The sequence below is a fragment of the Schistocerca piceifrons genome, chromosome 1 (assembly GCF_021461385.2).
Source record: "Schistocerca piceifrons isolate TAMUIC-IGC-003096 chromosome 1, iqSchPice1.1, whole genome shotgun sequence".
NCBI lineage: Eukaryota > Metazoa > Arthropoda > Insecta > Orthoptera > Acrididae > Schistocerca > Schistocerca piceifrons.
In genome coordinates this window covers 136,723,413-136,747,329 of record NC_060138.1, presented here as the reverse complement: position 1 = coordinate 136,747,329, position 23,917 = coordinate 136,723,413, and the positions used below count along the sequence as shown (strand labels likewise).

At 43.6% G+C, this 23,917-nt stretch overlaps 1 protein-coding gene across 1 annotated transcript in view; it reads left to right on the top strand.

The window, feature by feature from the left end:
* LOC124805755 overlaps positions 1-23,917 on the top strand; it is a 100,474-nt gene that overhangs the window by 55,889 nt on the left and 20,668 nt on the right. Inside the window, exon 4 of the mRNA XM_047266326.1 lies at positions 12,009-12,174. Within this exon, the coding sequence (XP_047122282.1) occupies positions 12,009-12,174 (166 nt within the window). The remainder of the gene's footprint in view (positions 1-12,008; positions 12,175-23,917) is intronic.

Here is a 23,917-nt window from a genome sequence, read left to right as displayed (position 1 = left end):
ACTACTTCTAACATTTGATATAATTCCAGATTTGTTCTACATGAAATCCTTATCCCACTAGTCATCCACCCGGGCTGCCTATTACTGCCAGTACCCCGTTTAGAACGTTCTAATGGGAAGCAACTCTCAAAGAGCATGAGAAATGTTTTAAGGAAAACATCTATGTTATCAGCACTATAAACATCCTACCACTCTTGTAACTTGACAAGGTTTAAAAAACTCTCTATTGCTGTTCTGTTAACTTTCCTACATATTTTGTAATTATATGTGTCATTCGTTTGAGTACAAAAGCCTTTTAGTGTAAAAATTTGTGCAACATGGTCTGAATAGCCATTCACCCTTTTACTAACAGAATGAACATCTAGTAATGAAGAATGAATAAAAATATTTTCAATGGCTGTGCCACTGTTCCCCTTCACCCTAGTTGGGAAAAGCACCGTCTGCATCTGATCATATGAATTTAGAAGATCTACCAACATCATTTTTCTTCCACGATCGTATACAAAATTTATATTGAAGTCACGACATATAACTAATTTTTGGTACTTCCTACAAAGTGAAAAAGAACCTTCTGTAGCTTGAGCAGAAATGCTCTGAAATCAGAGTTAGGGGACCTATAAACAACAGCAATGAGAAGTTTAGTTTCACTAAACTCAGCTACCCCTGCACAACGTTCAAATATCTGTTCAGTGTAGTGTTGTGCCGTGATACATCTATGGACTCAAATGGATAATGTTTTTACGTACATTGCCACTCCCCCACCAGGCAAGGAATTCCTTGAAAAACGGGCAGCTAATCTTTATCCTGGTAAAGGAAGCCTCCTAATTTTCAAGTTATATAAGTGGTACTCCGATATACCAATAATATGAGAGTCAACCTCAATAAGCAGTTCAATAACTTTACCTCTAATACCTCTTATATTTAGATGAAATATGTTAATTCATTCTCCTCTTGGAAACATTAGGTCCTCTGAAGGTGAGCCCATAGTTAGAGGGACTTACTTTAAGCAGGTATAAATACCAGCTGACTTCAATCTAAAAATGATGCAGCTCTAACACGAACTACTACAGGAATTTTTCCATGAGTGCTCTCACCACCACCCACTACACTGTCACCTATAAGGTCTGCCAGCCTTTCCTTCCCATACCTACTGAGGTGAAACCCGATCTAGTGATGGACCCAATTGGCACCACTGAAATGTGACCTTTGCCATCAGCGCCCTCTCCAGCCCCATGTTAACGCACCTAACAGTCGCATTAAGATGAAGCCGATCACGACGCTGATACAGTTGCACGATATGCACATTAATGCCACCAGTTTGAGTAGCAACATCGCACTGACGTCATGGCGAGAAGTTCAAATTTTGGTGGAAAATGTGTCAATTGGGTTACCTCCACTATCCGAACTCTTCCTCTTCCTCCCCTCCCCTCCCCTAGCTCTCTGCACCCTCCCCTCTCCTCACCTTCCCCAAATGGAAATATTTGGGGAATGGACTCTGTGCAGGGCTGCTGGATAGGATGGACTGAAGCCTTTATTTTGTATGCATTGCAATGTATTGTTTATTTAAACACTTTGAGTTGTCATGGACATTAGCTCCACCCAGGGTGTTCACCTTGAGGTCTGTCCCCTATTGGAAGAGGCAACACACTCGGTTCACAGCGCCAGCACGCGATAGTCTCAGGGTGGTCATGTGCTAAACAGGAAACACCACTGCCTTCTTTGCGGCGCAATGATGATCGTTACTGTAGAACATGAACTGCATAAGGATTTACTAATCTGGTGTCCAAGCAACGTACGAATTATTGTCACATATGTATGTTGAAGATGTCCCAGGAACTAAATGTACCAGCAAGAATATCTAAACAATTTGCGACGTAAATCACGTTTTATTCTGAGGAATATTGCCACCACCACCAAACTTGAACACAGACTCTAAAAAAAGTGACACTTCGCGCGTTTTTGTGGTAAATATCACAGCCTTCCCTCATCTTTGAGCACCAGCTGCTTCTCGAGTTACTAAATTCAATTGAACCTGTCTTTAAATACACTTTAAAAAAGATCCCAGCACAGTACGCTGCCTAAATTTTGCGATGAATACCGCCACACTCGAACATGACTCCAAAAACTGCAGTGTCTGATTTTACAAGCCAAAACGACAATGTTTGGAAGATGAAATAAAGATCTCTATAACTATAAACAGGACGCTTACCACTACTCGAGTTTTATCTGCTTGTTTGAAGGCACTGTCAGAGATAGAATAGAATATCTAAGTCCTACAGCTGCTTTGGTTTTCATCACTTTTCTGAAACTGTGAGGGCACTTTGTTCATATTTGTCGCTGGAGTCACAGAAGTTAATTTCCTCACTTCTCGAAGAACACTATGGTGTCCAAGCACAGACGAAAAAATCATAACATTTACTCAACTAAGACATCGTGATGTATTTCGAATCCCACAACAGATCGTGAAAAAAAAAGGAACACACATGCACCAAGAGAATTCTAAGCACTGTCCTACAGATCAGAATTTTCGATGTCCTACAACTGTCGGCTTGGAAATGGTCTAAAGCTACAATGGAGGCTGAGGAACAGCATCTCACCTGTCAGAACCAGATGAGGATGTTCTGCTTGGACTCCAACAAAGAGGACATCACGTGACTCTAATATGTCAAAGAACTTTCTTTAAATACCTTGCCCTGTCTTCTTCAAACCAGTCTGTTGAGGCTTCTATGCCCAGCTAAAAGAATATCTTGCGAATCTCCAACATCGTGGAACTTCCTGTGAACGGAACTTTCTGATTGGTCCTTACTGAATTTACCCACCAAACTGCTGCAGTTACCGGTGTGAGAACACTGTCCGCCATTTTCTGCAGATGGACGAATTAGGAGACTTTCAGCGGCGAAACCATTTTGTACATATCGAAAAAGACAACACAGCACTCATATTGCAATGAGAGTTTGACCTTGCAAAAGTGGTTTACAGATCATATAATATGGAAAATATCGCCAAAGACAGTTCCTCAGTTACACTGCTCTGCGACTGGCAAGGAAAGCTTGAAGTTTTCAGCGTGAATCACATCTATAACGGGGCTATATCACCACAAACGATTAGCATACCGATCTAGTAAACACAGTTCATACCCTAAACCACACAATGTCATCATCTCCGCATCCTGCTTGTAGCTATCGACCACCACACACTCATACATATACCGAGAAGACAGACAGATCCAAAGAAACACAAGCATATGCACTGTGTATCGTCACAGCCCCAGATACTTCTCTCGAGGTCGGTCAGTCGTCCACCACGGCCAACGGTCGTCAGTCAACTGACCCTGCACTCACCTCCCTGGTGCGGAGTCACAGCGCCTCCAGGGACTGAGGTCAATCTCTGAACTGTACAAAGGCTGAACAGGTTCCCCCGACACAAGGGCATTACTTTTTCTGGCCTGAATAACGTACTTGCCTGGTTGCTGCTAAGCTTTCTGCACCCATTCCAGACTCTGGGACTATAAGAACAGATGGACTGCAATATACTGCAGAATGGATCACGTGTTTGACACTGTGTGAGACTGATTAGGTATTTTAAACCCTAAAAACAGTCTTTACAATGTGTTTCTCTGTTCTCTCCACCAATCACAATCTTGTGGTGTCAGCTAACAAACAGGTGGTACATGTTTTTTTTAACAACATTCTACTGTATGTCTGCTGAGGTAATGCAACTTGACTCTTGTCTTTGATGCTTTTCTGGAAGAAAGAGCCATCTGCCTCTGAATTGAGTGCATCTGCGTTAAAGAACGACAGTAAGTAGGTGGAGTGATCGGTTGAAATCGGCATGTAATGAAGTATGATTTGATTGTAGACTGATGATGCATGCTTTTGAGAGAGGGAGATGTTGATGGAGGATATTTATCTCGCATTCAACCTTTTTTTTCCTGTTGTTCTGTCGGGTGTATCGGTTGTGTGGCGTAACCTGGGTCCATCTTGTATACAATTGCTAGTTCTGTGTATGTGACTTAGAGCACTATCTACTTGCGATCGTTAATGCCAAACCTGTCAGTCATCAGTGGACTTCCATCTCATTTGTGATGATGAAACATGCCCATCCTGTTTTGGTGTCCTCCTCTAAATGAACGAAGATTTGTGCGACATTTTCCGTTCCCATGCCGCGTATTGGACATAAAATCAAGTCTTCTGTTTAATAACTACGGTATTTCTAAGTTAGTAACAGGTGTTTGTGATGTACTGGAATCCCTGTATGTATACATCTGCTTGTCATGTGTCCTTTTCTACCAATTAACTTTACCCTGATTGGTCAAATCGGTGTATGCAGAGCAAAGGGCATTCTCCAAGCTTCGAATGCAGTGCTCCAGCTCGTGACTGGCTTGTGCTAAAGTGGGGGGGAGTCTAGGACGTAAATAGGCTTTTGCTGGCTTAGGAGGAAAGCGGGCAGAAAGAGAAGAGATCACTCTTGTACTGGCGCTTCGCTAGCAAAGAACTGCAGGTCTCTACCTAAACGGAGACTTGTGTCCTTTCATAGTGTGTCGCTTACAGCCTGTGTCAGTCACCTTCTGAACCGTCAGAGGTACTCGTTCTAGCATCATGCACAGGAATGATGCAAGGGTGTACTTGAGTCGGCCGTCTAAACACTTGACATATTCCGACATGCGTAATTGTGGCATGGAGTCAAATTGGTTTGGCAGACCAGCAAATGGGTCGACCAGCCCACTGGAATCCACTGGGGTTTCAGAGGCTCATAGGAAAGTACCTGTGTTTCCAATTAACCGAATACGAGACCACATACTTGCATTTTTCGGGCGCACGCCATTAATAACAGCTTGCGGCCGTCCATTACTTCAGTCGCCGAACGCATCTTGCTGTGCCGCCCTGACCAGCAAGAGGGTTAAATATTCGCTGCTATGGCGTAGGGCTCCAATATACACTGCTGGCGATTAAAATTGCTACACTACGAAAATGACGTGCTACAGACGCGAAATTTAACCGACAGGAAGAAGATGCTGTGATATGCAAATCATTAGCTTTTCAGAGCATTCACACAAGGTTGGCGCCCGTGGCGACACCAACAACGTGCTGACATGAGGAAAGTTTCCAACCGATTTCTCATACACAAACAGCAGTTGACCGGAGTTGCCTGGTGAAACGTTGTTGTGATGCCTCGTGTGAGGAGGAGAAATGCGTACCATAACGTTTCCGGCTTTGATAAAGATCAGATTGTAGCCTATCGCGATTGCGGTGTATCATATAGCGACATTCCTGCTCGCGTTGGTCGATATTCAGTGATTGTTAGCAGAATATGGAATCGGTGGGTTCAGGAGGGCAATACAGAACGCCGTGCTGGATCCCAACGGGCTCGTATCACTAGCAGTCGAGATGACAGGCATCTTCTCCGCTTGGCCGTTACCGTTCGTACAGCCACGTCTCGATCCCCGAGTCAACAGATGGGGACGTTTGCAAGACAATATCCATCTGCACGAACAGTTCGACGACGTTAGCAGCAGCATGGACAATCAGCTCGGAGACCATGGCTGCGTTTACCTTTGACGCTGCATCACAGACAGGAGCGCCAGCGATGGTGTACTCAACGTCGAACCTGGGTGCACAAATGGCAAAACGTCATTTTTCCGGATGAATCCAGGTTCTGTTTACATCATGATGGTCGCATCCGTGTTGGCGACACCGCGGTGAACGCACATTGGAATCGTGTATTCGTGTTCGCCATACTGGCGTATCACCCGGCGTGATGGTATGGGGTGCCATAGCTTATACGTCTCGGTCACCTCTTGTTCGCATTGACGGCACTTCGAACAGTAGACGTTACATTGTAGATGTGTTACGACCCGTGGCTCTACTCTTCATGCGATCCATTCGAAATCCTACATTTCAGCAGGATAATGCACGACCGCATGTTGCAGGTCCTTACGGGCCCTTCTCGATACAGATAATGTTCAACAACTGCCCTGTCCAGCACATTCTCCAGATCTCTCACCAATTGAAAACGTCTGGTCAATGGTGGTCGAGCAACTGGTTTCGCCACAATACGCCAGTCACTACTCTTAATGAACTGTGGTATCGTTTGAAGCTGCATGGGCAGCTGTACCTGTACACGCCATCCAAGCTCTGTTTGATTCAATGCCCAGGCGTATCAAGGCCGTTATTACGGCTAGAGGTGGTTGTTCTGGGTACTGATTTCTCAGGATCTATGCACCCAAACTGCGTGAAAATGTAATCACATGTCAATTCTAGTATAATAAATTTGTCCAATGAATACCCGTTTATCATCTGCATTTCTTCTTGGTATAGTAATTTTAATGGCCAGTAGTGTATGTTTGTCAGCACCCTGTTCATTCGAATTATATTTTTCTTTTTTGAATAGTAAAGTATAGATGTTTGATGGTGGTGTAGTTTTTCTGCCATAGCCCGGATTCACATGTATGAAGTCAGATAAAGCGATTAGTGTTCTGGTTAGTGTCGTGTGTCGAAACCCAGGTGATGACATCGTCCACCATAGACCCTCTGTTAATGAAAGCGTTTGTCAAATGAAAATGTTTATGTGATGGTTCCTTAGTCATTTTTTTGTCAGGTGATGATAAGAATTAATAAATCTATTGTCATTTTGATCACCTTTTCCCTGTGTTCTGATTAACCGTACCTTGCCATTTTTATAAAGTCCAGAGTCTAAAAGAGAGTAGTAAGTTTGCAATAGTTGTTGTGATCGTGTTCTCTTAATAGCTGGTCGCTTACAAGAGGATTATGTCTCTCTTTATAAGACACACTGGTATCACTCACAAGAAAAACCAACGAGTCATGTCCATCCATCCCGGATTTTTGCTTAGTATTGTTTGTGGTCACGGGCATTCCGTTATTGGCGAAGTACTGTATTTAGTAGCTGATGTGTAATGGATTCGCTGTGATCAACGGGCTTATAAAGTATGTGTACTGTGGTCAGTGGTCCGACATGTGCAAAGAAAATCACTCTGTCCTGTCGTAAGAGAAGGTATGGATTTGACGTGGAAAATTGCGATAGCTGAAGGGGATGAAATATTTTCCAAGGAAAAGTATGTTCAATCATAAAGAGGATACAGATATGTATATTTCCAGAATCGCAGCCATCAAGAGGGGATAATTTAGACACTTAATCTTGAAGCATTATTGAGCTACTTGTCAGACAAAAAGAAGCAGTTAGTGGTTTGTGGTGATATTAAAGTAGAGTTCGTAGAAGATACGGATAGGAAAAATGAGCTAGAATCTTTGTTTGGTTGTTTCAATCTAGTATCTGTTGTAAATGTTCCAACTCGTGTGCAGTAGGATAGCAGGTCACTTATTGATATTTTCATAGACAGTTCTCAGGCAGAAACAATTAATGTGTACCCAGTTGTTAATGGGCTATGTGATCATGATGCACAGTTAATGGAAATAACACTTATAGCAACTTACAGGATTCAGGCAGGTTCATACAAGGCAGGGAGGCTTTTTAATGCGAACAGGATACATAGCTTTAAGTGCAGCTAAACCTCGAAAGGGCGTGAGCGTCCTGTTTAAGGTTGTAGACATACTGATTTCGACCTTCAAAAAAATGTTGAAATGTGTGTGAAATCTTATGGGACTTAGCTGCTAAGGCCATCAGTCTGTAAGCTTACACACTACTTAACATAAATTATCCTAAGGACAAACAACACACCCATGCCCGAGGGAGGACTTGAACCTTCGCCGTCGAACTTCAGACATTGTCGTTTTGGCTTGTAAAATCGGATACGGCAGCTGATATCGGTTTCGAGATCTACTCCCACAAAAGCATGTGATGTGTCTCTGGGAGGTTTCACAAGTTTTCTCCTATCCTTTTAGAGTCTGTGTTTAACTGCGGCGGTATACACCACAAAACTGAGGCAGTGTACTGTGGAGCGATCTTTTTGAATGTGTATTTAGAAACATATTCAGTTGGATTTAATAATTCCTGAAGCAGCTTGTGCTCAAAGACAACGGAAGGTAGTGGTATTTCCTACAGAATCTCGTGAGGTGTCTCATGGATGGTTTCAAAAGTGTGCCGAAGTCTTTTTTCATAGTCTGCGTTTAAGTGTGGTGGTGGTGGTGGTGGTGGTGGTGGTGGTATTACACAGACTAAAATGTGTAATTGCATCGCAAATAAACTATCGCTCTTTGTGCAGTGGTGTATTTAGTTCCCGTGACTTGTTCAAGATATGTATGTGACAATATTCCGCACATTGCTTGAACACTGGTGTGATAAATCTTGAGGTAATTTGTGTTCATCGTCAAGGGTGATCCACCCCCCACCAAGAAGGCTGAGGTACTTCCTGCTTAGCACGTGGCTCCCCTGCGGTTACCCCACGCAGGCTCTGGCAGCCCAGCACATGGCCTCTTCCAGTGGGGCGCCGAGACTCTGGGGCAGAGACTGTGTACATTGGATTGTGCGAATGTCTTGCCTCTTGCGCTTCGGAAGACGAGCTGGACTTTTATCGAATGACCTGTAGTTACTGCATATGCATTTATCAGCAAAGTGTAACATAGCCCCATTCTTCTGCATGTTCATTATTTGGTGAAGCGGATTCATCTCCCGAATACATTCACCGAATATCATTGCTTTCCAAATATCGTGCAGGTGGCTATGGACACAGTCCTCAGATGCATGATTGCAACTGGTATACCTGTTTAACTCCTCCTTCTCCACCACAGACATTTCATCCATTGAATACGTAGTACTCAGTAAACGACTACATCCTGGGCAAAGACTGAACAAATTTTCCGCCGTTTTTCCCCTGAACGCTATTTTGGATTACATTACAGGATGGGAGGGGGTAGGGCCGATAGCTCACTCTGGTGTTGTTGTGAACGAAGTCAGACTCCAAACCTCAAGGTGAAAGCACTGGGTGGGGCTACTATCTGTGACAACTCAAAGTGTTTAAATAAACAGAGCAATACATAATGTAAACATTATACATTTTGTCCAGCGCAGGTAAAAGACCAAATCGGATGGTTCTTTCGCTTTAGGTGTGGTACAGAGTTGACTTAAGGCATCTTCTAAAAGCACCATTAGTTCATTGGTGGTTCCTGAGAAAACCCCAAAAAACCATGATTTTTGGGTACGAAAAGTAGCAGCTTAAAGATGGCCACTTCTAAACAAAATCATGGCAGATCGGTGAAATTTTCGCTGTGCGTTCTTCATATGGGATTCCTGGAGACCTTCCATATTCTTTTCGGTATAATTAACAATTACTGACACCTAGAGGTTCAAAGTTACCGTACTTAGCATACAATGCATAGAAACTAAAGACTTAAGTCTATCCTATCCAGCAGCCCCGCACAGACTGCATAATTTTCCTGACAATTTCCATTTAGATTAGGTGTGGGGAACAGTGGGATGTGGTGGTTGGGGGAGGGGTTGGGAGGAGAGAGGAGAGGGGGGAAAGTGGAGTTAGGTTAGTAGAGGTAGCCCAATTGACCTATTTTCACACCAAATCTCGAACTTCCCGCCATAAGTCAGTGTGACATTGACACATCTATGGCCACCATCATGGATCAGCCATCTGGAATAAATTTTGCAGTAATGTGGTGTGAGGCGATACCGCCACTGCCTCACTACTTCATGAGTCATACCTCTGGTTCTGTTGAGCTCATAGACAATGGTCCAGGTGTTTTAGATAGCTCTTGGCCTATGGGACAGTCTCTATACCTACTGGAAGAATGGGCATACTGCACCCATCATACAATACAGGGTCAAAATGTAAAAATTATGCATTTTGTCCACCCCAGGAATAGCAAATCGGATGTTTTTTTCGCTGTAAATATACTCTAGAGTTGACTTCAGGCAGCTTCTAAAAGCACCATTTGTTAATTGTTGGTTCCTTAGAAAACCCAAAAAACCATCATTTTTGGGTACGAAAGGTACCAGTAGTATGGATGGCTGCTTGTCTAAAAATCATTTCAGATATGATGTTAAGATGATGTTCTCGGAGACCTTCGATATTGTTTTCGGTATAATTATCCATTACCAACATCTAGAGGCTCAAAGTTACTTCCCCACAGTCGTTTAATGAACAAAATAAGAGCATATGAACAATCAGACCAATTGTGTGATTGGATTGAAGAGTTCCTAGATAACAGAACGCAGCATGTCATTCTCAATGGAGAGAAGTCTTCCGAAGTAAGAGCGATTTTAGGTGTGCCGCAGGGGAGTGTTGTAGGACCGTTGCTATTCACAATATACATCAATGACCTTGTGGATGACATCGGAAGTCCATTGAGGCTTTTTGCGGATGATACTGTGGTATATCGAGAGGTTGTAACAATGGAAAATTGTACTGAAATGCAGGAGGATCTGCAGCGAATTCACGCATGGTGCACGGAATGGCTATTGAATCTGAATGTAGACAAGTGTAATGTGCGGCGAATACATAGAAAGAAAGATCCCATATCATTTAGCTACAATATAGCAGGTCAGCAACTGGAAGCAGTTAATTCCATAAATTATCTGGGAGTACGCACTGGGAGTGATTTAAAATGGATTGATTATATAAAGTTGATCGTCGGTAAAGCAGATGCCAGACTGAGATTCATTGGAAGAATCCTAAGGAAATGCAATCCGAAAACAAATGAAGTAAGTTACAGTACGCTTGTTCGCCCACTGCTTGAATACTGCTCAGCAGTGTGGGATCCGTACCAGGTAGGGTTGATAGAAGAGAGAGAGAAGATCCAACGGAGAGCAGCGCGCTTCGTTACAGAATCATTTAGCAATCGCGAAAGCGTTACGGAGATGATAGATAAACTCGAGTAGAAGACTCTGCAGGAGAGACGCTCAGTATCTCGGTAGAGGCTTTTGTTGAAGTTCCGAGAACATACCTTCACTGAGGAGTCAAGCAGTATATTGCTCCCTCCTACGTATATCTCGCGAAGAGACCATGAGGAAAAAATCAGAGAGATTAGAGCCCACACAGAGGCATACCGTCAATCCTTCTTTCCACGAACAATACGAACTGTAATAGAAGGGAGAACCGATAGAGGTACTCAAGGTACCCTCCGCCACACACCGTCAGGTGGCTTGCGGAGTATGGATGTAGATGTAGATGTAGATTTATGCACTTAAGACAAGCACGTAATATCCGATCTGAGGCATAAATGTAGTTTTAACTAACGTAGTGAACACATGACAAGGATTCTAGAGTCATTGCAGGGCTGCCAACTATGTTTATATAACGGCGGAAGAGGGAGGATATAGTGCAACTTGGAGAGAAAGAGAGAGGAGACAGTGATAGTAGATGGGAGAAAGAGACAGTGAAACAGAAAGAGTGATGAAGACAATCGCATAGTAAGAGTGCAAGTCAAAGGGAGAGAGGAGATATTGATGGCCAGTGAGAGACAGTGGCAGAAAAAGAGAGATAGTTAGAAGCAATGAGAGCAAAACAGATAGGAATAAGAGTTACTGAAAAACACGGATGAGTGGAGACCGTGCAGAGCCTTTGGGGTCTGCAACACGTTGGTATATTTGAGGGAGCATTTTAGAGCGAAATTTTAAAGACGTGGGTTTACGGGAGAAATAAGTTGGAGCCATAGAATTTTTTAGCTAATGAGGTGTGGTGGAGACAGTGGAAGTGGGAAAGACACAGTGTAAGTGTAAGAGAGAGAGGGACAGTGGCAGTGGTATATACTGTAAATTAAAAAGAGAAAACAAGGTTGTAGGAGAGAGACATAAAAATGACAGTAGCAGTCAGAGGGAGGGAGATGCTGAATATGAAAACTTAACTATAAAGAGGAACCGAGTAAAAGGAATTATAATATTCTGTGTTAAAAGAGCTCAAATATGTTCTCATGCCAACATTTTTGATTAGGGTGGCACCTGGTTCCCCGTTTTCCTGTCTGAGTCTTTAGAAGAGGAACATATTCGCCTTTTTCTGCTTCGACAGTATCATTTATATGCCAGTTATTAAATGAGTGAATCAGAAAATCTGTGTCGTGTAATTACAGAAATTTTTCTGTTCCCAGGGGACCTACTACTTTCATCGATTAATGCCACGAGGAGTCAGATTAAAAAGATTCGACCTGCTTCCTTACGGGAAGTACAAACTATATTCAAAAGGTCTGAAGGACGGCAAAACAGTGACCTGTATAATGGCGATCTGCACTGTCAACGAAGCTGAGTATAAAAAAGGTGAGGAACTGATTTCTGACGCACTTGTGATTCCAAGAGCACACTTCGTTCACAGGTTGTGGAAAGAATAACTTACTTATTACTAAATTATGAAAATCTTTACTGATTCTGCATTGAATAGCTTGATTTTGCAAACTAATAAATAGGAAGCACGTCGTTAAAGTTCTCTTATATGTTATTTAGTTGCTCATGAAACGGCTTTCAGCATCTTAAGCCATCAGGTGAAAAATGAACGACGCTAACACGTATAACAACAAGTATTGATTACATCGAAAATGCAAAGAAAATAATGATACATAGTCAGTTTAGAAAGGAGATGATTACATTTTCATGTGAAGTACAGGTAGCTAACTTAACTAAATCTGTAAAGTTATAGATGTGAGCATAGTTAAAATCAACAATAGACGAAAAATAAATTTGAATACATAGCTGTACTCTTCACTGAGGTGACGGAAGTCATGGGATATGGATATGCACATGATGGCGCTAGAATGGAAGTTGGAGCTAGACGCATTGGACAATCTATTTCGGAAACCCATAGGGAATTGAATATTCTGAGATCCACAGCCTGAAATTTCAGGCGTTACCTCTCACTACGGACAACGCGGCCTCCAGCTGCCCTCACTTAACGACCGACACCAGTGGCGTTTGCGTAGCGTTGTCAGTGCTAACATACTAGCAACACTGCGTGAAATAACCACAGAGATGGATCAATGTGGGATGTACGACGAACGTATGCGTTAAGACGGGTGGAGAAAGGTGGCGTTAAGGGGCTATTGCAGCAGACGACAGACGCGAGTGCCTTTGCTAACAGCACAACATCGCCTGCTTCATCTCTCCTGACCTCTTGATCATATCGGTCTGACCCTCCAAGACTGGAAAACTGTAGCCTGGCCTGTTGAGTCCCGACTTCTGGTGTTATGAGCTGATGTTAGGGTTCGAATGTGACGCAAACCTAATGAAGCCATGGACACAAGTTTTCAATTAAGCACTGTGCAGGCCGATGGTCGGCCCATGATGATGTGGGCTGTGTTTACATGGAATGGACTGGCTTGTCACCTCACTGTAATCTGAAAATTAATTTAACATATGCTGGGTAGTATGTTTTTTAAGGCTCAGGGGGTTTTAAATGATACTTTCCAATATTTGATAAGTATCAGTCCTTTGCTGGACTGGAACGTCTCAAGAAGTTGAGTACATAATTTATTTAACGTTAGTATTTGCGTTATATTCGTGCCAGTTGTCAATATACTTAACGCTTGTAATAAGTAAAGTCAGTGGTTGCCAAAATTATCCATCGGCTTTTACATTAATTCCTTCTCTTTCCTTGTGACTGTATTACAACTGATATTTCCTATACTTTAGTTGGGTCCGAGATGAGCCATGTTCTGCAGAAAGGGGCACAGCAGTGACTTGGTGTCCAGACATGCTCCTCTTGGAGAAGACGAAGAGAGTGGGGTGGGGCAAACTGTCTGCTTGTAATGATGATGATGTTCGGTTTGTGGGGCGCTCTACAGCGCAGTCATAGTTTAACCACTGTCACGAATGATGGTTCAAATGGTTCTGAGCGCTATGGAGCATAACAGCTGAGGTCATCAGTCCCCTAGAACTTAGAACTACTTAAACCTAACGAAACTAAGGACATCACACACACACATCCATGCCCGAGGCAGGATTCGAACCTGCGACCGTAGCTGTCGCGCGGTTCCAGAATGAAGCGCCTACAACCGCTCGGTCACCCCGGCTGGCCACGAACGATGATGATGAAACGATGAGGGCAACACAAGCACCCAGTGCCAGGGCAGAGAAAATCCCCAATCCGGCCGAGAATCGAACGTGGGATCCCGTGATCCAGAGGCAACAATGCTACCCGCTAGACCACAAGCTGTGGACGCGTCCACTGGTGGCAGGCACACACCCCAACCTAAGTTATGTTCTAGGTGGGCGTCTGGGCGCTGTATTGTCAGCTTTTGGCCTAATGCACCCTGTACCATATGGGTTCCATGCCTGCTCCACCGAAATCGTCTAATGTACTCGAGCAGAATAGTAGTTTTTTCAAACAGCGCCATCCAAACAAACACTTTTCAAAGGAACTTTGTTTTGCGCCAAAAGATCGCCTTTTGAGAATGCTGTGCAGGGAGAAGTCTCTATAATGTCAGAATCAATTAAGCTGCATTGCGTTAAAAAAATCTATTCTTTTGTAAAGCACTGGGCCAGCTTTCGGCATCGCTTTAGGTGGGGTGAACACCCTCTTGTGTACAAAGTTGTGAGACGGATAATCATCAGCAATCTCCGAGCAATGCCTAATATGGATAACTTACATGAAGAGTGGGACTGATTTTCGTAACTGTTTTCGAAATACACTACTGGCCTTTAAAATTGGTACACCACAAAGATGACGTGTTACAGACGGGAAATTTAACCGACACGAAGAAGATGCTGTGATATGAAAATGATAAGCTTCTCAGAGCATTCACACAAGGCTGGCGCGGGTGGCGACACCTACAACGTGCTGATATGAGGAAAGTTTCCAACCGATTTCCCATACACAAATAGCAGTTGACCGGCGTTGCCTGGTGAAACGTTGCTGTGATGCCTGGTGTATGGAGGAGAAAGGCGTACCATCACGCTTCCTACTCTGATAAAGGTCGGATTGTAGCCTATCACGATTGCGGTTTATCGTATCGCGACATTGCTGCTCGCGTTGGTCGAGATTCAATGACTGTTAGCAGAATATGGAATCGGTAACCTCTTCATCTCAGAGTAACACTTGCAACCTACGTCCTCAATTATTTGCTTGACGTATTCCAATCTCTGTCTTCCTCTACAGTTTTTGCCCTCTACAGCTCCCTCTAGTACCATTGAAGTCATTCCCTCATGTCTTAGCAGATGTCCTATCATCCTGTCCCTTCTCCTTATCAGTGTTTTCCACCTATTCCTTTCCTCTCCGATTCTGCGTAGAACCTCCTCATTCCTTACCTTATCAGTCCACCTAATTTTCAACATTCGTCTATAGCAACACATCTCAAATGCTTCGATTCTCTTCTGTTCCGGTTTTCCCGCAGTCCATGTTTCACTACCATACAATGCTGTACTCCAGACGTACATCCTCAGAAATTTCTTCTTCAAATTAAGGCCGGTACTTGATATTAGTAGACTTCTCTTGGCCAGAAATGCCTTTTTTGCCATAGCGAGTCTGCTTTTGATGTCCTCCTTGCTCCGTCCGTCATTGGTTATTTTACTGCCTAGGCAGCAGAATTCCTTAACTTCATTGACTTCGTGACCATCAATCCTGATGTTAAGTTTCTCGCTGTTCTCATTTCTACTACTTCTCATTACCTTCGTCTTTCTCCGATTTACTCTCAAACCATACTGTGTACTCATTAGACTAGTCATTCCGTTCAGCAGATCAATTAATTCTTCTTCACTTTCACTCAGGATAGCAATGTCATCAGCGAATCGTATCATTGATATCCTTTCACCTTGTATTTTAATTCCACTCCTGAACATTTCTTTTATTTCCATCATTGCTTCCTCGATGTACAGATTGAAGAGTAGGGGCGAAAGGCTACAGCCTTGTCTTACACCCTTCTTAATACGAGCACTTCGTTCTTGATCGTCCACTTTTATTATTCCCTCTTCGTTGTTGTACATATTGTATATGACCCGTCTCTCCCTATAGCTTACCCCTACTTTTTTCAGAATCTCGAACTGCTTGCACCATTTTATATTGTCGAACGCTTTTTCCAGGTCGACAAATCCTATGAAAGTGTCTTGATTTTTCTTTAGCCTTGCTTTCATTATTAGCCGTAACGTCAGAATTGCCTCTCCCGTCCCTTTACTTTTCCTAAAGCCAAACTGATCGTCACCTAGCTCATTCTCAATTTTCTTTTCCATTCTTCTGCATATTATGCTTGTAAGCAGCTTCGATGCATGAGCTGTTAAGCTGATTGTGCGATAATTCTCGCACTTGTCAGCTTTTGCCGTCTTCGGAATTGTGTGGATGATGCTTTACCGAAAGTCAGATGGTATATCGCCACTCATACATTCTACACACCAACGTGAATAGTCGTTTTGTTGCCACTTCCCCCAATGATTTTAGAAATTCTGATGGAATGTTATCCATCCCTTCTGCCTTATTTGACCGTAAGTCCACCAAAGCTCTTTTAAATTCCGATTCTAATATTGGATCCCCTATCTCTTCTAAATCGACTCCTGTTTCTTCTTCTATCACATCAGACAAATCTTCATCCTCGTAGAGGCTTTCAATGTATTCTTTTCACCTCTCCTCTGCATTTAACAGTGGAATTCTCGTTGCACTCTTAATGTTACCACCGTTGCTTTTAATGTCACCAAAGGTTGTTTTGACTTTCCTGTATGCTGAGTCTGTCCTTCCGACAATCATATCTTTTTCGATGTCTTCACATTTTTCCTGCAGCCATTTCGTCTTAACTTCCCTGCACTTCCTATTTATTTCATTCCTCAGCGACTTGTATTTCTGTATTCCTGATTTTCCGGGAACATGTTTGTACTTCCTCCTTTCATCAATCAACTGAAGTATTTCTTCTGTTACCCATGGTTTCTTCACAGCTACCTTCTTTGTACCTATGTTTTCCTTCCCAACTTCCGTGATGGCCCTTTTCAGAGATGTCCATTCCTCTTAAACTGTACTGCCTACTGCGCTATTCCGTTTTGCTGTATCTATAGCGTTAGAGAACTTCAAACGTATCTCGTCATTCCTTAGTACTTCCGTATCCCACTTCTTTGCGTATTGATTCTTCCTGACTAATGTCTTGAACTTCGGCCTACTCTTCATCACTACAAAATTGTGAACGGAGTCTATATTGCTCCTGGGTACGCCTTACAATCCAGTATCTGATTTCGGAATCTCTGTCTGACCATGATGCAATCTAATTGAAATCTTCCCGTATCTCCCGGCCTTTTCCAAGTATACCTCCTCCTCTTGTGATTCTTGAACAGGGTATTCGCTATTACTAGCTGAAACTTGTTACAGAACTCAATTAGTCTTTCTCCTCTTTCATTCCTTGTCCCAAGCCCATATTCTCCTGTAACCTTTTCTTCTACTCCTTCCCCTACAGCTGCATTCCAGTCGCCCATGACTATTAGATTTTCGTACCCCTTTACATACTGCATTACCCTTTCAATATCCTCATACTCTTTCTCTATCTGTTCATCTTCAGCTTGCGACGTCGACATCTATACCTGAACTATCGTTGTCGGTGTTGGTCTGCTGTCGATTCTGATTAGAACAACCCGGACACTGAACTGTTGACAGTAACATACCCTCTGCCCTACCTTCCTATTCATAACGAATCCTACACCTGTTATACCATTTTCTGCTGCTGTTGATATTACCCGATACTCAACTGACCAGAAATCCGTGTCTTCCTTCCACTTCACTTCACTGACCCCTACTATATCTAGACTGAGCCTTTGCAGTTCCCTTTTCAGATTTTCTAGTTTCCCTACCACGCTCAAGCTTCTGACATTCCACGCCCCCACTCGTAGAACGTTATCATTTCGTAGATTATTCAATCTTTTTCTTATGGTAACCTCCCCCTTGGCAGTCCCCTCCCGGAGATCCGAATGGGGGACTATTCCGGAATCTTTTGCCAATGGAAAGATCATCATGACACTTCTTCAATTACAGGCCACATGTCCTGTGGATACACGTTACGTGTGTTTAATGCAGTGGTTTCCATTGCTTTCTGCGTCCTCATGTCGTTGATCATTGCTGATTCTTCCGCCTTTAGGGGCAATTTCCCACCCCTAGGACAACAGAGTGCCCTGAACCTCTATCCGCTCCTCCGTCCTCTTTGACAAGGCCGTTGGCAGAATGAGGCTGATTTCTTATGCCGGAAGTCTTCGGCCGCCAATGCTGATTATTTATCAAAGTTGACACAGTGGCGGGGATCGAACCCAGGACCGAAGACGTTTTGATTATGAATGAAAGACGCTACCCTTAGACCACGGGTCGCTAGCAGTCGTGATGACAGACATCTTATCCGCATTGCTGTAACGGTTCGTGCAGCCACGTCTCGATCACTGAGTCAACAGATGGGGACGTTTGCAAGACAACAACCATCTGCCCGAACAGTTCGACAACGTTTGCAGCAGCATCGACTATCAGCTCGGAGACCATGGCTGCGGTTACCCTTGACGCTGCATCACAGACAGGAGCGCCTGCAATGGTGTACTCAACAACGAACATGGGTGCACGAATGGCAAAACGTCATTTTTTCGGAAGAATCCAGGTTCTATTTACAGCATCATGATGGTCGCATCCGTGTTTGGCAACATCGCTGTGAACGCACATTGGAAGCGTGTATTCGTCATCACCATACTGGCGTATCACCCGACGTGATGGTATGGGGTGCCATTGGTTACACATCTCGGTCACCTCTTGTTCGCATTGACGGCACTTTGAACAGCGGACGTTACATTTCAGATGTGTTACGACCCGTGGTTCTATTCTTCATTCGATCCATGCGAAACCCTACATTTCAGCAGATAATGCACGACCGCATGTTGCAGGTCCTGTACGGGCCTCTCTGGATACAGAAAATGTTCGACTGCTGCCCTGTCCAGCACATTCTCTGTGGTGTCACTGCCAGACACCACACTTGCTAGGTGGTAGCCTTTAAATCGGCCGCGGTCCGTTAGTATGCGTCGGACCCGCGTGTCGCCACTATCAGTGACTGCAGACCGAGCGCCGCCCCACGGCAGGTCTAGAGAGACTTCCTAGCACTCGCCCCAGTTGTACAGCCGACTTTGCTAGCGATGGTTCACTGACAAATTGCGCTCTCATTTGCCGAAACGATAGTTAGCATAGCCTTCAGCTACGTCATTTGCTACGACCTAGCAAGGCGCCATTACCAGTTACTATTGATGCTGTAAAACATGTACCGTCAAGAGCGATGTTTACCAATTATGGATTAAAGCTAAGTATTCCAGAAGCTACGTACGTTTTTTACTAGTCTCATTTCCGTGTCCTGTTCCAGACCTCACGCCAGCCTGCGTGAGCTTAAACGCGTGCCTTTCGGCTTCCTCCTAGTGGATTGGCTGTCATGACAATCCACAACATTCTCCGGATCTCTCACCAATTGAAAACGTCTGGTCAATGGTGGCCGAGCAACTGGTTCGTCACAATACGCCAGTCACTACTCTTGATGAACTGTGGTATCTTGTTGAAGCTGCATGGGCAGCTGTACCTGTACACGCCATACAAGCTCTGTTTGACTCAAAGCCCAGGCGTATCAAGGCCGTTATTACGGCCAGAGGTGGTTGTTCTAGGTACTGATTTCTCAGAATCTATGCACCCAAATTGCGTGAAAATGTAATCACATGTCAGTTCTAGTATAATATATTTGTCCAATGAATACCCGTTTATCATCTGCATTTCTTCTTGGTGTAGCAATTTTAATGGCCAGTAGTGTATGTACGTGGGAGTGTAACGGTTGGTTAGCTTTGCAAAACTTTGGCTCAGAGGGTACAAAAATACCACTGACCAGCGGATTCTAAAGCCGTTATGTAGAGAGATGAGACAGAACTCTGCGCTGGTAGAGTTCGCTTCGGCTGGAGACACGGAAAGACACAGGGGAGAGGACCGTACCTGCAGATGTGGAGGAGACATACGGCAGCAGTTGGCAGCTCATGTGGTGCAGCCTGCGGCGAATTGTCGTACTCTCTACATTCCACTCAGCTGAGAGCAGAATAAGGTGAGAAGTGGCAGCCAGGGAAAGGATGGTATGACAATTATCGACCGGTGGGAGGCTTTCATGCATTTCTCGAGTGACTGAAGTCTCACTCTTCACTCGATCAGTGGCGTTATTTGCTTGTTTACTTTCCCATTCTTCTGGTAAATTCAAGCAATCACTGAGTGCCCACCTTTAATTTCTCTGACGATAAATAGTTTGTAAATTACGTATTTATCAAATATCACATTCACCTAAATTATCCAGCCTTTCCTGGGACGTCAGTTTATTAAAGTTAGTTCTATCCCACGCCAATAATAGTCACTTCTCGCTTCTCTGCATTTACTGAGATCGAATACATCGTTTAATAGTGTCTTAGTCATACACTTATCAGCAGGTAAATTCATAATAGACAGGAATTAATCTGGGCAATAGCTTCATTTCATAGGTACATCATAACCCTGTTCATTATGTTTTGTGAGGTCCAACTCCCATGTCACATATTGTTAGCACCACCCCTATCCTATAAGTTATCCACTTCGTGACCCCATTTATTATATGTATATGAATGTTCAAGAATCACAAGAGGAGGAGATATACTTAGAAAAGGCCGCTTGATATGGGAAGTTTCACTTAGATTTCGTCATGGTCAGACAGAGATTCCTAAATTAGATATTCGATAGTAAGGTTTGCCCACGGGCTGATATAGACTCATATCACAATGTAGTAATGATGAAGAGTAGGCTGAAGTTCATGAAGTCAGTCAGGAAGAATCAATACACAAGGAAGTGAGATACAGAAGTACTATGGACTGACGAGATATACGCTTGAAGTTCTCTATGGCTGTAGATACAGAAAGGAGGAATAGCTCACTAGGCAGTACAGTTGCAGAGGAGTGCAAGTCCATAAACAGGGTAGTCACAGAAGTTGGAAAGAAAACATAGATACAAAGAAGGTAACCGCGAGGAAACCGTGAGTAACATAAGAAGTACTCCAGCTGATCTATGATAGAAGGAAGTACAAAAATGTTCGGGGAAATTCAGGAATATAGTGTCGTCGTAAATGCCGTCTGCGTCACGTCTTCTGTGCAGCGAGCTACGTTAATTTAAGTATTAACTGAATTTTTCTTACTTGTCACTTCGTCTTCCCTGTGTTTTTGATTTTAGGAAGCATTAATTGTCGAGTGGTAGTAATAGTGTTCCATAGATTTCGTGTTTGTTTTGAATACAGTCAGAGAGAGTCCCTTTAGAAAGCCATAATACCAGTAGTGCTAGAGTTTGTCATCAATACAGTCCAGAGACAGGTAGTGCTATTTTCATTGTTTTCTACAAAGAGTGTCTAGTAACCACAGTTTAGTCAACTGTCAGCCGCCTTTAGTGAATTAGCAGTCTAGTTAATGGGAGCCGGAGGTGCCTCTGCTGCCCATGTTAAAATCACTAAGTTTGGGGAACATTTATGAATATACTACCAAATAGAAAAATTTGAATTTTTTTTACATGTAGAGTGGTTTAGTATTGCAGTTATGACAGAGGGATTTTGGAGTATCTTTTCTAGTTTCCTTCCAATTATTTTTTTATTAATGACCCAAATTTTTTTACAAATAATTGCTTTATAATTAAACGAAATAAAACTACTGAACATATTGCCAAATGGCTGTGTTACAATGTACTCGTAAGTTTGACCACTAGGAGTGCTGTATAAAAATTTCATCTCTCTAGCTTGAGTGGATTTTGAGAAAATGTTCCTTACATTCGAAAAATTCTAATTTACGGGAAATGGCTATCAAAGTTTCTCAATACATTCCTGCACAATAGGATGGATTATCAGGATCTTCTTCTTCATCCTCCAAAAGCTTCCTCTTCTGTCTTCTTTTCTGGCCTGTTGTTCCATCATACTTCATATGCCTTTCTCTTCTTTCTGCTCCTCTTATCCTTTTTCTGTCAATATTTCTTAGTGCTCGTACAGTGTTCACCCCAGCTGTAAATCCTAATGCCTTCAGAACTTCACACTTATCCCTTGGTTGTAGGTTGCTATTGCATCATAAATGCCAAAGTGCAGTGTTTTTATGCTTACAAACACCCTTTTAGGAATCACTTTCCAAATCAAATTGTTTACGCTCTCATTAGGATTCTGCGTCTTTCCGTGTAGACATTTGTGTAACAATTCTGGCTGTGCTAAGTCATGAAAAATTGGTTTTATTGTTCCCTCCTGATTCTTGTACACACTGCATATTACCCTCTTTACACAAGAAGTATAATACTACCAACAACAGGCGCAACACAGAACTAATTCGAAACGGTAAACAGCAAAGAGACGATGTTCCGCGCTGTTATTCATTGTAGTATCGCAACTTGGTATTAGTGTTAATTTTCATTTCCCTACGCTCTTCCTCTTCTTATATACACGGTTACTAAAACGTGGCATCGTAACCAGAACAAAAGTTTACGACAATATTAAATGGAGCAAGATGTTCGAAATTCTGAGGAAAATAGGAGTAAGCTGTAGAACAATAATTCAAAGATTACATTAAAGAGGAATGTTCCAATTAATTTTAGGTAGCAAAAAAAAAAAAAAAAAAAATCGTTATTTTTTGGATTTGACCACCTCCGGCTCCCCTTAAAAGTTGATTAACTCTCTACAGTAAATTGATTTCTTATGATGGATAGGATGTGTGACTGCTGTGTACGGACGCAGGAGGAGCTGTCCACTGTTCACCAACAGCTGAACGTGTTGATGGCCGCGGTCAGCCGTCTTCAGGCTGCTGCCTCGGAGGGTAGCGGCAGTGGAGAGAGTGGTGCGTCGCATGGTACACCCCAGGTGTTACATGCTTCACCCACTGTCCCTGCTGTCCAGAAATCTTCGCGGGTACCGGGCGCGGTTGGGCCACCCTCTCCCCAAGGGGAGTGGCGGGTTCAGCGGCGTTCGCGGCGCACGAGGCGGAACGTCAATGTTGGAGGCTGGCCAGCAAGGTCCGAGCAGGCACACGGGGGGAGGGGTTTATTAGTTATTGGGAGCTCCAACGTTGGACGGGTGATGGAGCCCCTTACGGAAATAGCGATAAGGTTCGGGTAGAAGGCCAGTGCTCACTTTGTCTGCTTGCTGTGGGTCTCATCCGAGATGTGGAGGAAGCCCTGCCGGCGGCGATAGAGAGCGCTGGGTGCACCCGACTGCAACTTGTTGCTCATATCGGCACCGATGACTTCTGCCGTCTGGGTTCAGAGGTCATCCTCAGTTCGTATAGGCGGTTGGCGGAGTTGGTGAAGGCGGGAAGCCTCGCTCGCAGAGTGGAATCTGAGCTAACTATTTGTAGTATCGTTCCCAGAACCGATCGCGGCCCTCTGGTTTGGACCGAGTAGAAGGCTTAAACCAGAGGCTCAGACGATTCTGCGGAGGTCTGGGGTGCAAAATTCTAAACCTCCGTTATCAGGTGGAAAATTGTAGGGTCCCCCTGAATAGGTCAGGCGTGCACTACACGCAGGAAGCGGCTACAAGGGTAGCGGTGTACGTGTGGAGTGCACATGTGGGTTTTTTAGGTTAGAGAATTCCCTCCCTAGGCCCGACAAGACGCCTCCTGAGACGCGGCAAGGTAGGTGTAGGCGAAGTGCAACAGGGAATGACAATATTAATGTGCTAATTGTAAACTGCAGGAGCGTCTATCGAAAGGTCCCAGAACTGCTCCCATTAATAAACGGTCATAATGCTCACATAGTACTAGGGACAGAAAGTTGGCTGAAACCAGATGTAAATAGTAATGAAATACTAAACGCAGATCGGAATGTATGCCGCAAAGACAGGCTGGACAGTGAAGGGGAAGGCGTGTTTATAGCGATAAGAAGTGCAATAGTATCGAACGAAATTGACGGAGATCCGAAATGTGAAATAATTTGGGTGAAGGTCACGGTTAAAGCAGGCTCAGACATGGTAATTGGATGTCTCTATAAGCCCCCTGGCTCAGCAGCTGTTGTGGCTGAACTCCTGAAGGATAATTTGGAAAATGTTTCGAGTAGATTTCCCCACCATGTTATAGC